This window comes from Chiloscyllium plagiosum, unplaced genomic scaffold (assembly GCF_037043375.1).
Source record: "Chiloscyllium plagiosum isolate Xiang-an unplaced genomic scaffold, Cpla_swu_hap1 HiC_scaffold_7, whole genome shotgun sequence".
Taxonomy (NCBI): domain Eukaryota; kingdom Metazoa; phylum Chordata; class Chondrichthyes; order Orectolobiformes; family Hemiscylliidae; genus Chiloscyllium; species Chiloscyllium plagiosum.
In genome coordinates this window covers 84657709-84671138 of record NW_028270145.1, presented here as the reverse complement: position 1 = coordinate 84671138, position 13430 = coordinate 84657709, and the positions used below count along the sequence as shown (strand labels likewise).

The 13430-nt window shown below is 39.2% G+C and overlaps 1 protein-coding gene across 1 annotated transcript in view; it reads left to right on the top strand.

Annotated features, from left to right (window-relative positions):
* LOC122551725 (low-density lipoprotein receptor-related protein 1-like) overlaps positions 1-13430 on the top strand; it is a 1910187-nt gene that overhangs the window by 945029 nt on the left and 951728 nt on the right. The window contains exon 11 of the mRNA XM_043694091.2: positions 2318-2554. Coding sequence (XP_043550026.2) covers positions 2318-2554 — 237 coding nt within the window. The remainder of the gene's footprint in view (positions 1-2317; positions 2555-13430) is intronic.

Below are 13430 nucleotides of genomic sequence, written 5' to 3'. Positions count from 1 at the left end.
GAATAGCATGTCTTTCTTTTCAGGTAAGATGTGTTGAATGTTTTTTCTCTGCCTCGGTATGAAGTAATGGTCACATGGGCTGATAAAATTTACGCAATTTTGAGTTGGATTAACCATTGGTAGACAAGAATCAAGGTTATGTCGTACAGATAGCTAAATGGAGCTTAAACAGTTGCTCAAGTAGCAATGATATTATTGAATGATGGCGTAGTTCAAGACCACAAACAGTTTATTCCTTTTCTTATGTTCCTATGAGGATAAGCAAATTATCTTTAAGCACAGTTTAATAACAGCACATAAGTAAAAGTAACAGAAGTAAAATATTGTGTCATGAAATCTAAAATTAATACTAGAAATACTCAACAGGTCACTGAAGATCTGTAGAGCATGTTAAAATCAGGTGAGAAGGGTTGAACTGGCATCTTTCGTTTCAACCTTCTTGCTTGGCCGCATCAAAAGTCTAGGTTCTTTTTTTAGCAGGAGGCTGTACTTCAGTCCAACTAAAAGTTGTGAACCGATTTTTACTGTAGCAGGAAGGAGCCAATCACAATATTTTCTCAAAAGTGATTTTATAACCTGTTTACTTAGACACACACACACACTCACTTTCTATGTCTCTCTCTCTCTAATGGAATAGTGTACATAACTTAGTGAAGATTTTAAAAATATGTATGGATAAGAGTCCTTTAGGTGTTCTTGTGTTGTAACATTTGAATTGAGACCATGGAAGAAATAGTATTCTTTTTTGACTAAGTATGGAGGAAGGCAGAAAATTGGAAGGGATGTCTTATTGTGGGCAGTGTAAGCTTTCTGACATGATTCTTCTCAGGTCATTACATGTGCGTGTATGGGTTAAAGAAGCAACACATTTTAATGATGCCTCCCTAAATGTTTTCCTTCAGACAAAGATGCCATAATAACCGCCAAAAGCAGCCTGGATAGAGTTTAGCACCCATTGCCAGGTCAAAAACCTGTCTCCAATGCCACAAGAGGGCGATTTGTTCTCCCCGACAGTTCATGGAATGCTTCATGCTCCTTTGAGTGTGAGTTAGCATTTTCAGGTTGCCACTGAAAAGGACTGTTACACAGGAAGTTGGGTGCTATACATCTCCATCAGATGCCCTGTGTGCAATCAATGTTCGTTACTTCATTTCAGCTACCAAATAAACATGATTGCCACTATAGTGCTACTGACTCTCACAGATCTATTTGGGTTGATACTTAAATATAAAGAAAGCTACAACATACAAAAGTGTGACTTATATTATTTGCGCTATAGCTTTCATCACAACTTGGAGAATCTTCACATCTGACACTTCGTACCAAAGGCTTGGATGGGAAAAGGACACAACCACAAATGATGGCCTTTGAAGTTGATCTCCTTTTTGAGTTCAACCTTGCTTGTCTCCCCTGGTCAGGCTTGCTCACATCAGCTGATGTCGCCCAAGGCTGACTTACTATGAGGATGTTTGTTGGTTTGTGTGTGTGTGTGTGTGTGTGTGTTAAACAGGGACATAATTTAATTCTGAAGAAAGGTCACTGGACAGGAAATATCAACTTTGTTTTCTCTCCACAGATGCAACCAGACCTCCTGCATTTTTCCAGCAATTTCTGTTTTTGTTACAGAATGTAGAGGGGAGGTGGGCAGGAGAGTGAAGATGCTGATTGGCTTAATTGTCTTTGGGGAGTAAAATGTTATTTTCAGTTCAGAATCCCACTTGTCTCATCTGTCTTTAGTTCCACTAAACTTTGCCAAATTGTGTGGGTCAGGTGATGCATTGTAACCAATTAAAGTCAGTATTTGTGGTACAGTTTTAACACCATTTCAGTTCATCAAAGTCTTGAGTATTAAGTTATGATGGAATTCAAAAGTCAGTGGTCCACATTTTATATCATTGTGCCAAAAGAATAATTGTTTAAATATTTCAAGTGTTTGACCTTGGTCACAGAAATTTGTAAAGGGAAGGTATATGCTTCAGAACAACAAAAACTCCAAAGAGACAAATGTGACTTATATTATTTGCTGCTGACATTATTAGCTATATTAAAATTAGTTGAATGATACCCGAAGAATACAAACAGCGAGCCAAACCAGTTCCCAAGAAAGAGCTAATTGTTTTGGTGATTGCAGTATAATTAAACAGAGCATCACAGTCTATAACTATTTTTGATTGCTTACATATATTTTTGGATTTCATTCACATCATTAAAGAAAAACCTAACTTATTTCCATCATTAAATGCTATTTCTAAGACTGCAGTAATAATTGAAGAAAGATAAAATTGCACCTTGTCATGCCTTCATCATTGCATTGCAGAACCAAAGAACGAATTGTTCCTGTTTTATGGAAAAGGACGTCCCGGAATAATTCGAGGAATGGATCTGAATACAAAAGCAGTTGATGAATATATGATACAAGTAGAGAACCTTGTCAATCCACGGGCTCTTGATTTCCATGCAGAAACAAATTATATCTACTTTGCTGACACAACCAGCTTCTTAATTGGACGACAGAAAATCGATGGCACAGGGCGAGAGACAATCCTAAAGGATGGTAAGTAAATTGAAATCCTCACGATGTTTCTCGATAATGAAACAGTTAGATCTTCATTGGTACATGATGCGCATCAGTTTTTCCACAATACTTGCAAATTCTTTTTCATATGTGTAGACTATTAAACGGCATTTTCCACTCTATTAGGACAAGCAGCTAAAATTTCGAAGCAAATTCATTATTTTAAGTGATTCAAGCACAAGATGTGCTTGGAGCTGTTGTGAGTGACAAACTTTTAACTATTTTGTTCTCCTTACATTAAAAGAGGTTGTCTTAGTCAACAAGTGAACTTGTTCACTAAATAACCTCTTCAAAACATAGAGACATAGGTAACAGTATTACAGCTGAATAAAGGCAACCAAAGAACCATGAGCGAGGAGCTGGGTAGAATTGCCTGGGAAAGGAGCCTAGCAGAAAAGACAGTGGAACAGCAAAGGTAGGAGTTTCTGGGAGTAATTCAGGAGACACAACAGAGATTCATCCCAAGGAAAAAGAAACACGGTACAGAGAGGACGAGGCAACAGTAGCTGAAGTCAGGCTGAACAAAGGGAAGTCAGGGATAGCATAAAAGCAAAAGAGAAAAAGCATATGATGTGGCAAAGGGCAGTGGGAAACCAGAGGATTGGGAAGCTTACAAATATCCACAGAGGGCAACAAAAAAGAAATAAGGAGGGAGAAGTTTAAATATGAGGATAAGCTAGCCAATGATATAAGAAAGACTGTAAGAGTTTCTTTAGATATATAAAGGGCAAAAGAGAGGCAAAAGTGGGCATTGGGCCACTGGAAAATGAAGAGATAGTAATGGTGAACAAGGAAATGGCTGAGGAACTGGATAGTTACTTTGCATCAGTCTTCACGGTGGAAGACACGAGTCATATACCAAAACATCAAGAGAGCGAGGGGCAAAGCTGAGTATGGTGGCCATCACCAAGGAGAAGGTGCTAGAAAAACTGAATGGCCTGAAGGTGAATAAATCACCAGGACCAGATGAGCTATACCCTAGAGTTCTAAGGGAGTTGGCGGAAGAGACAGCGGAGGCATTAGTGGTGATATTTCAGGAATTGCTAGAATCAGAGAGGATCCCAGAGGACTGGAACATCATGAACATGACATCCCTTCTTAAAAAGGAAGTAAGGCAAAAGACAGAAAATTACAGACTGATTAGTCTAACCTCAGTCGTGAGTAATATCCTGGAACCCGTTGTGAAAGATGAGATTTCTGAATCCTTGGAAGTGTTTGGTAAAATAGGACAAAGTCAGTATGGTTTCATCAAAGGGATGTAATGTTTGATATATCTATTAGAATTCTTTGAGGAAGTGACGATCAGGTTAGACCAAGAAAAACCAACTGAAGTTATCTACCTGGACGTCATGAAGGCCTTTTACAAAGTGCTGCACAGGAGGCTACAGAGTAAGGTATGGGCCCATGGTGTCAGAGGCAAGGTGCTAGCATGGATAGAAAGCAGACAATGAATACAAAAGGGTCCTTCTTAGGATGGCAGCTGGTGATAAGTGGTGTTCCACAAGGGTCAATGTTGGGACCACAACTTTTCACTTTATAAATTAACAATCTAGATGAAGGAACTGAGGGCATTCTGGCTAAGTTTGCAGATGATGCAAAGATCGGTAAAGGGATAGGCAGTATTGAGGAGATGGACATGCTGCAGAAGTATTTGGGCAGGTTACAAGAGTGTGCAAAGAAATAGCAGATGGAGTACAATGTGGGAAAGTGTGATGTCATGCACTTTGGTCGGAAGAATAGAGGCATGGACTATTTTCTAAATGGGGAGAAAATTCAGAAGTCTGAAGTGCAAAGAAATTGGGAGTTCTAGTCCAGGATTCTTTCAAGGTAAACTTACTGGTTGAGCCAATAGTTAGGAAGGCAAATGCAATGTTGGCATTTATTTTGAGAGGACGAGAATATAAAAGCAGGGATGTACTTCTGAGGCTCTATAAAGGTCTGGTCAGACCACATTTGGAGTATTGTATGCAGTTTTAGGCACCATATCTTGGGAAGGATGTATTGACCCTGGAGCGTGTTCAGAGGAGGTTCACGAGAATGGTCCCAGGAATGAAAAGCTTAACATATGAGGAATGGTTGAGGACTCTGGGTTTGTATTCAATGGAGTTTAGAAGGATAAGGGGAGATCTAATTGAAACATACAGAATACAGAATGGCCTAGACAGAGCAGATGTTAGGAAGATGTTTCTGTTGGTAGGCAGACTAGGACCCGAGGCACAGCCTTAGGGTAAAGGGAAGACCTTTTAGTACAAAGATAAGGAGAAACCTCTTCAGCCAGCAACTGATGAATCTGTGGAATTCATTGCCACAGAAGGCTGTGGAGGCCATGTCATTGAGTATATTTAAGAATGAGACAGATAGGTTCTTCAGTATCAAGGGGATCAAGGATTAGTGGAGAATAGGATAAACTTATTAGCCATGATTGAATGGTGGAGCAGACTCAATGGGCTGAATGGCCTAATTTCTGCTCCAATGTCTTATGGTCTTATACCCTTCTGAGTAAGGAATACAGAGAAATTCCAAAATGTTATTATTTAATAAATAAACATTGCTTTAACTAAATAAAGTTGAACATAATAATGTAATGATTTCAGGTTAATTATTACTGGACAAGTCAGATCGCAATTCACATCTGAAGTTTGGCCTGATAGTTCATGTCGTGCTTTTATTTTGCTTTTAATGATGTGATATTGCATCAAAGCACAAACACCAATGCTTCAGATTTGGTTTTAACACTAACACAATTGCTTTTTAAGTACAAGAAATGAAAATTAAAACAGAATCATGAAAACTATCTACTTATAAAGCAAACATAAAATTTTCAAAGCACAGAATAGAATAGATCACAGCTACAGGGAATGTATTAACTACATCTTCAATTCCTCATCTCAAGTATAAGATATATTCTTCCTTTACTCTTCATACATCTGAACTTAGACTTTCTCAGCTTCAAATAATCCTTTCAGCTTCTTCAGAAAACAGTTCTAGTCTAGAATTCTACAGCCAAATTCTTTGCTGGAGTAACGTATTTTTAACAGTTTTAAATGATCTCCCATATAAAGGTACTATTGCTTTATTGGTTCAGCTTTACCCAAGACCTCTGCAAACCTGTCAAACTGAAGCTAAAAATGTTTTTAACAATATGAGTGTTACCCTTAAGATAAATAAAAGCACAATTTCCGAAAAACTTCCAACTGAGGCCTAATTCACTGCACCAACAAATCTGTGCCTGTAAAATGTTCCCAATGCAAACAAATTACCATTAGCTTCAAATAACTCTAGCTTTCTCTCACTGTTCATAAAAAATCATCATGGCTACAAAAACACCTCCAAGTTAAATATTGAATTCAATCATAGACACATATCGAATCTATGTGCCACTAGTTTAAAACTCTAAGTCAAAAAGACGTTATACTAAAATGTATTTAACTCACAAAATACTTAATATTTTAATGTACTGGAGTCAGGAGCTGTACAGCATGAAAACAGACCCTTCGATCCAAATCATCTACGTTGACCAGATATGCTCAATAAAATTAGTCCCATTTGCCAGCATTTGGCCCATACCCCCTAAATCTTTCCTATTCATATACTCATTCAGATGCCTTTTAAATGTTGTAATTGTACAACCTTCACCACTTCCTCTGGCAGCTCATTCCATACACACATCACCCACTGCGTGAAAAAGTTGCCCCTTAGGTCCCTTTTCCATCTTTCCCCTCTAGTTTTGGCCTCCCTTATCTTGGGGAAAAGACTTTGTCTATTCACCCTATCCATGCCCCTTATGATTTTATAAGTCTCTATAAGGTCAGCTCCCATCCTCCAATGCTCCAGGAAAAACAGCCCCAGCCTATTCAGCCTCTCTCCACAGCTCAAACAGACCAACTCTGGCAACATCCTCGTAAATCTTTTTTGAACCGTTTCAAATTTCGCAACATCCTTCTTGTAGCAGAGGGACCATGTTTGAATGTAGTATTCCAAAAGTAGGCCTAACCAATGTCTTGTACAGCCGCCACATGATCTCCCAACTCTTAAACTCAATGCACTGAACAATAAAGGTAAGTACACCAAACACCATCTTCACTATCCTGTCTACCTACATCCCAAGTTCTTTTTTTTTGGAAACACTCCCCTGGACTTTACCATTAATTGTATAAGTCCTGCCCTGATTTGCCTTTCCAAAATGCAGCACCTCACATTTATCTGAATTAAATTCCATCTGCCACACCTGTAAATAGTTCTGTATCCGAATGGCTAGTTCTCCATGCGATCTAACCTTGTTAACCAGTTTACTATGTGGAACCTTGTCGAACACCTTACTGAAGACCATATAGATCACGTCCACTGCTCTGCAGTCATCAATCGTCTTTGTTACTTCTTCAAAAAACTCAATCATTTTTGTGAGAAACAATTTCCCATGCACAAAGCCATGTTGACTATCCAAAATCAGGCTTTGCCTTTCCAAATACTAAATATTGATGTAATGATCTTTGCAACCAGTTGGGAAAAAGCATGAGAATTAAGGGTAGATGACTTTGTTGAGAAACCTCCTGACTGAGGCAAAATACAGATAATAAACAGCCCATTCTTCAACTAAGGCAATGATGGAGCAGATAATAGACCTCTTGGGAATAAGGTTCAGCTCATTGAACAAGTCTACCCCCAACAGAGTGTACCCCCAACAGAGTGTGCCCCATAACACGAGTGCATTCTTTACTGTATAACTGGAGCAGGCAACAAGGATAGGTGATGGAGGTTGAGGAATTGGGACAATTGGAGCAGCATTCTGAAAAGGAGGATAAGGACTTTGAGCAGAAGGGACATCACCTTGTACATCACAGAATGCTTCTGCATTGACACCCGGTTCCAGTAAATGTGAACTGATTGTGGTGATTACTCATTGATTTAAATATGCCTGTAGTATGTCGTATGCCAGGAGCAAAATGCAGCTTCTGCATGTTTGATTTCTGCATGCATTTCCTCTTTGTAAATAAACGTGAATGTTTAGAACCTTATGAAATCTTCCCTGTATGTGATGGGCCTGCATTTGATGATGATAAGCTTGGCTACAGTGGGCACTGGGAAATGATTTACATGGATTTGGAGGGGCTATGAGATCGGATGTGGCTAAAGACCAATGAGTTTTGTTGCCTGATGCTTAAACAGCAATTGCAGTAGCAATGAACAGTTTAACGTTCAAGGAAATGCTCATTGTGCTGCCTTTGTGTGTGAGAAGCACAAGTTTGTAGCTATTGTCCCACTATATTGAAGGGCTACTCTGTAAGTATAGCTAGAGTTCTATCACGGTGCTAGAATCAGGGGTGATGATCCATTTCAGGATTTGGATGGGTATATGAATAGGAAGGGTTTGGAGGGATATGGGCCGGGTTCTGGCAGGTGGAACTAGACTGGGTTGGGATATCTGGTTGGCATGGATGGGTTGGACCGAAGTGTCTGTTTCCATTCTGTACATCTCTATGACTCTATGGTGTTTGGGAGAATTGGGATAGCATTGGATTAGAAGGGTGTTGTAGGGGTGGGGTAAATACTTCATGATGCGTGTTTGGGATAATTGTGTACAAAACTCATGTAGAGTCAACCCCTGTGCCTCAAATATTAATGATGACTGCAATTGGTTCAGTGTTCTTCTGAAGCACGCAAAGGCAACAAATCTGTTGCCTGTTAGTTGGTGTGCTGAAAGAGGCATGGACACCGCAAAGTTTTTTGATGCCATGCCCATCATACAAACTTAAATTGGGCACCTAGGTATCCTCTATGATGGGCAAATGTGACTAAATGTTATGTACCAAACATGCAGATACAAGGGCTGCCCACCATAGAGTACATAGAGCCTAAAGTCTGAGGCTTCTATGCTCCATACTTGAAACACTTACTCACCCTTTGGAAATGTAAATCAAAAGTTTCATGCTTATTTGAAGACTCCTTCATTAAATTGGGTATCTGACTGCAACCAATTTGGAAACCCTGCATTCAGGATACCCATACTTACAATGCCTTTACCAGTGCGCGCAAAATAACATATTTTGGAAAGATTTTCCTCCTGACTCCATAACAGTCCTGATCACCCTTTCACTTGATCACCCATTCTCTGCCTTCAATCACTCGATCACGTGACCTTTCCTCTGAGCACTTCCTCCCTTCTTTATGATTATTTCTTTCCCTTCCCTGGATCTATCTGAGAGTCACTACTGGGAGGGAAGGGAAGCATCTAACCCAATTTCATTCCCTTGGAATTGTTAAGCTGCCTCTTGATGTGGTTTTCATATTAATTTGCTGGAAGCATGCTGGTCAGGACTAAGTCCCAGCTTCAGTTCGACTCAAGCCTCTGGTTTCTGCTGCATACCCACCATGAAACACATACCTTGAGCTTGTCAAGATTCTGAAAGTAATTCCCACCTTGTTACGCCTAATCTTTAGTATTGTACCAAGATGGTCTACAGCATCTTTGTGAGGTGATGTAAGATCACATGAGCACCTAGTATGTAGTTCACTCCATCAATATTGTGGTAAAAGCTGAGTCTCACTATTTACAATTATTACATCTATCATCTTTGAATAAAGGTTTATATTTGCTAAGAACCAAGAATCCTGCAATTTTTATCAACCCCATTGCAAGATGCAACTGAAATGATACAGCAAATGTGTTTATGATTATGTAATGCACCTTAAAACTATATATGCACTGTAAATTTAAACGTGTTCCTCAAGATGGAATAATTCTTGTGGTGTTGATCATATTTTAAAGAATACCATTGAAAAAATAATGTGACAATTAGATTGCTATCTGTTCATCAAGGCTACTTTAACTCTCTTAGCCAGCTGCACTGAAAGGGATTACCTGATCATTTACCTAATTGTAATTTAAATTCACTTTATGTAAAAATGACTGCTGTATTTTCCAATATTGTAACAGTGACTACACTTCAAAAATACTTCGCTTGTCGAGCAATTTTGGCCATGCTGAGGCTATAAAATGTGCAATATAAATTCAAGCTTGAGCTTTATCTCACTCTTTGAAATTTGAAAACAACTACAAAAAGAAGCATTAAAAATAAAAATGAGGCATCACTAAATAAAAAAATAAGGAAATAGAATTCTATAATTCTACTCACCCCATTGTCTATACTCCCTTTATTAATTCCTTTTCCAGTTCTCTTTCCATCCTTTCGGTAATTTCTAATGATTCATTAACCCATGATGTAATTTATTGCACTTTATTTTGAGAAAACTTCACTTTCACCTCTTTATTTCCTATCTGCAATTTTATTGATAAAGTAATAAAATTGTACTAAAAAAGAAATCCATTAGGACACTTTTAGCCATAAAAGACAATCCTAAAAGGATCAGAGACATGGCCAGTCCGTCCTGAGCATAATTTTATATATTCTAACTGCAACGGAGTACCAACAAATTAATAAAAAAAGATCGAGTTACACTTTGCCTGCACTTTAGTACAAGGAGTAAACAGACAAAAGGAGTCGCTTAGTGGCTCAGTGGTTAGCACTGCTGCCTCACATCACCAGGGACCCTGGTTCAATTCCATTCTTGGGTGACTGTCTGTGTGGAGTTTGCACATTCTACCCGTGTCTGCGTGGGTTTGTTCCTGTTTCCTTTTATAGTCCAAAGATGTGTAGGTTTGGTGGATTGGCCATGGGAAATGCAAGCTTTGGGATAAAGTTCCATTGTGGGTCAGGGTGTGACGCTCTTCAGTGAGTCAGTGTGGACTTGATGGGCCGAATGGCTTGCTTCCGCACTGTAGGGATTATATGAAAAGCAAGAAATAGTGAATGACTGAAGTGATTCATTGCAACCTTCATTGATTTAATATAGAAAGGCCCTTTTAAGAACACTATCATCTGCAATTTGTTATAATTATTGTGCTAAATACCATCCAGATTGGTACTTAAATTGATTTAAATGTTTTTATTAAAACCCTTGAAAGGAACTGTCATGGAATATTCTCAGAGTATTATTAATTGGTGGATGAACATCTGCCAGTGAGACTGGACCATTAACCTTTTTAATATTTATTCAATGCCTAGTTAGGAAGAGTTTGCCGACAGAATAGAGAATTATGATTTGCAAATAGAGACGTACACTAGACAGAGAAAAATGGCAAGAGTGGCACTTAGTGGAAATTGGGCAAAATGAGATGAATAAATGTAATTTATTGATAAGTGAAAAAATTACACTGTACTTCTAAGTATGAAAGACTAGCCTGAGTGCTTCTACTCAAAGAGTTATAGAGCACTGAATGCTTTGCTTTGGTGAATGGCTGAGGATGGGAGTGATAGGGAAGGATACAGGAAGTAATTCAGATTAGTAAAATTAGTTTTGACGTTCTTTAGTGAAGAGCTGGCATAAAGTCAATGGGCTGAGCAATTTTCTATGCTGCAAACTTTAGTGGTTTAAATAATGCCTTACTTCACAAATATCAAAAATGTTTTATATTCATATGCAATTAATTACTTTCAAGTATAGTAATTTCCCCTACAGTCAAATGTGGCAGCCATTTTATCAAGAACAGTATTGTAGAAATAGTCATCGACTGAATGATTAATCTATTCGGCTTTGTGCTAAATATTTTTAGAAATAGGAGAAGTGTTATTTTTGTTGAGTTTCATGGAGGATTTATCTCCACAAGGACTAGCAGGTTTTCTCACTTGAATGTCACAAACATGGCTATGAATAATCTACTGTGCCCTGTGATAACCCTGTCGATTGATTGCCCCACCCACTTATTCAGCATAATCAGGATATCCAAGGACGTGTCCACAAGTGCAATCTTTTAAAGACAAATGCAAACCCAGTCATGGGCTGGCAGTGCAAAGCTACCATGCACACTTGGCAATATTCACCTTGACATTGGGGTAATTGGTGCCTCACTTTGAGGACAGAAATTTCTGGTGCTTGGGATGATGCAGAAGATTGATTCATTGATTTATTGTTGTCACATGTACTGAGAGATAGTGAAAAGTGTTGTTTTGTGTGCTATTCAGGCGGATTGTACCATGCAAAGTGCATCTGAGTAGCAGAACAGAGTTCAGAATACAGCATTACAGAGAAGGTGCCGAGAGAGAGAGATCAGAATTAATATTTGAGAGGTTGGTTCAAAAGTCTGATAGCAGTGGGGACAAAGCTGTTCTTGAATCAGTTCATATGTGTATTCCAACTTTTATATCTAACGCCTGACAGAAGAGGGGGGAAAGAGTACAACTGCAATAGGAAGGGTCTTTGATTGTGTTGATTGCTTTCCCAAGGCAGCAGGAAATATAGATAGAGTCAATGGATGGAAGACTGATTTGCAGGATGGACTGGACTATATTTACAACCCCTGTCGTTCCTTGTGGTCTTGGGAAGAGCAGATGCCAAACCACACTGTGATGCATTGAAATAGGATGCTTTCTATGGTGTCTCTGTAAAAATTGGTAAGAGTCCTTGTGGACATACTGAATTTCCTTAGCCTCTTGAGGAAGTAGAGATGTTGCTGTGCTTTCTTGACCATCATGTTGACGTGGGTGGATTGTTGGTGACCACCACTCCCAGGAACTTGGTGCTTGCAATCATCAAGATGATCAGAGGATTAGATAGGGTACGCAGTGAAAGTCTTTTTCCTTGGATGATGGCGTCAGCTTGTATGAGGCGGCATGACTACAAATTGAGGGGTGATATATTTAAGACAGATGTCAGAGGCAGATTCTTTACTCAGAGAGTCGTAAGGGCATGGAATGCCCTACCTGCTAATGTAATTAACTCAGCCACATTTGGGAGATTTAAACAATACTTGGAAAAGCACATGGATGATGATGATGGGATCGTGTAACTTAGATGAGTTCACAGGTCAGCACAACAGTGAGGGCTGAGTTCTGCATTGCATTGTTCTATGTTCTGTGTTCTATCTCCACCTCAGCAACATTGATGAAGATGGGACGAGTCCTCCATTTTGCTTCCTGAAGTCAACAACCAGTTCTGTTGTTTTGGTGACGTTGATGGAGAGGTTGTTGTCTTGACACCATATCGCTAAGCACTCAGTCCCTTTCTGCATTCTGTCTTGTTGTTGTTTGAGATCGAATCTACAGTGGTGTTGTCATCAGCAAACTTGTAGAGGGACTAACAGTAATAGCCACCAGCCTGGTCTGATGTTGCCACCTGCATCAGTGTGGAGTCCACTGTCTGGAGAAATGTCCAGAAGTTAAAGAAAATGAAGGGCACAAAGGGGGCATATAAGACACTTCAATGGAAATAAGTTCCCACATTCGTAATTATGATTTCACTATTTTTCATGAGCTGTCTGTCCAGCCACAACCATAGCATTGAAAGTACAGAAATCACCATCATTAGTTCATTATTTGGAAGTTACCTGCAGTTGCTACCATTCGACTATGCTCTAAGTTGTCTGTGCTGGGCATCCAAGGTGGAAGGCTGAAAGGGCAAGTCATACAGCTACCTGATGAAGGAGCAGCGTTCCAAAAGCTTCCAAATAAATTTGTAGAACTATAATCTAATGTTGTGTGATTTTAAACTACAATCATAGAGTCATAGCGATGTACTGTCCAGAAACAGACACTTCTGTCCAACTCATCCATTTTGAACAGATATCCTAACCTAATCCAATCCCATTTTCCAGCACTTTTATTCATATAGATGCCTTTTAAATGTTGTACCAGTCTCTATCACTTCCTCTGGCAGCTCATTCCATACACGCACCACCCTCTGCGTGCAAAAGCTGCCCCTTATTTCCCTTTTAAATCTTCCCCTCTCACTTTAAACCTCTGATTTCTAGTTTTGGACTCCCCCACCCAAGGGTAAAACCTTGTCTATTTACCCTAACCAC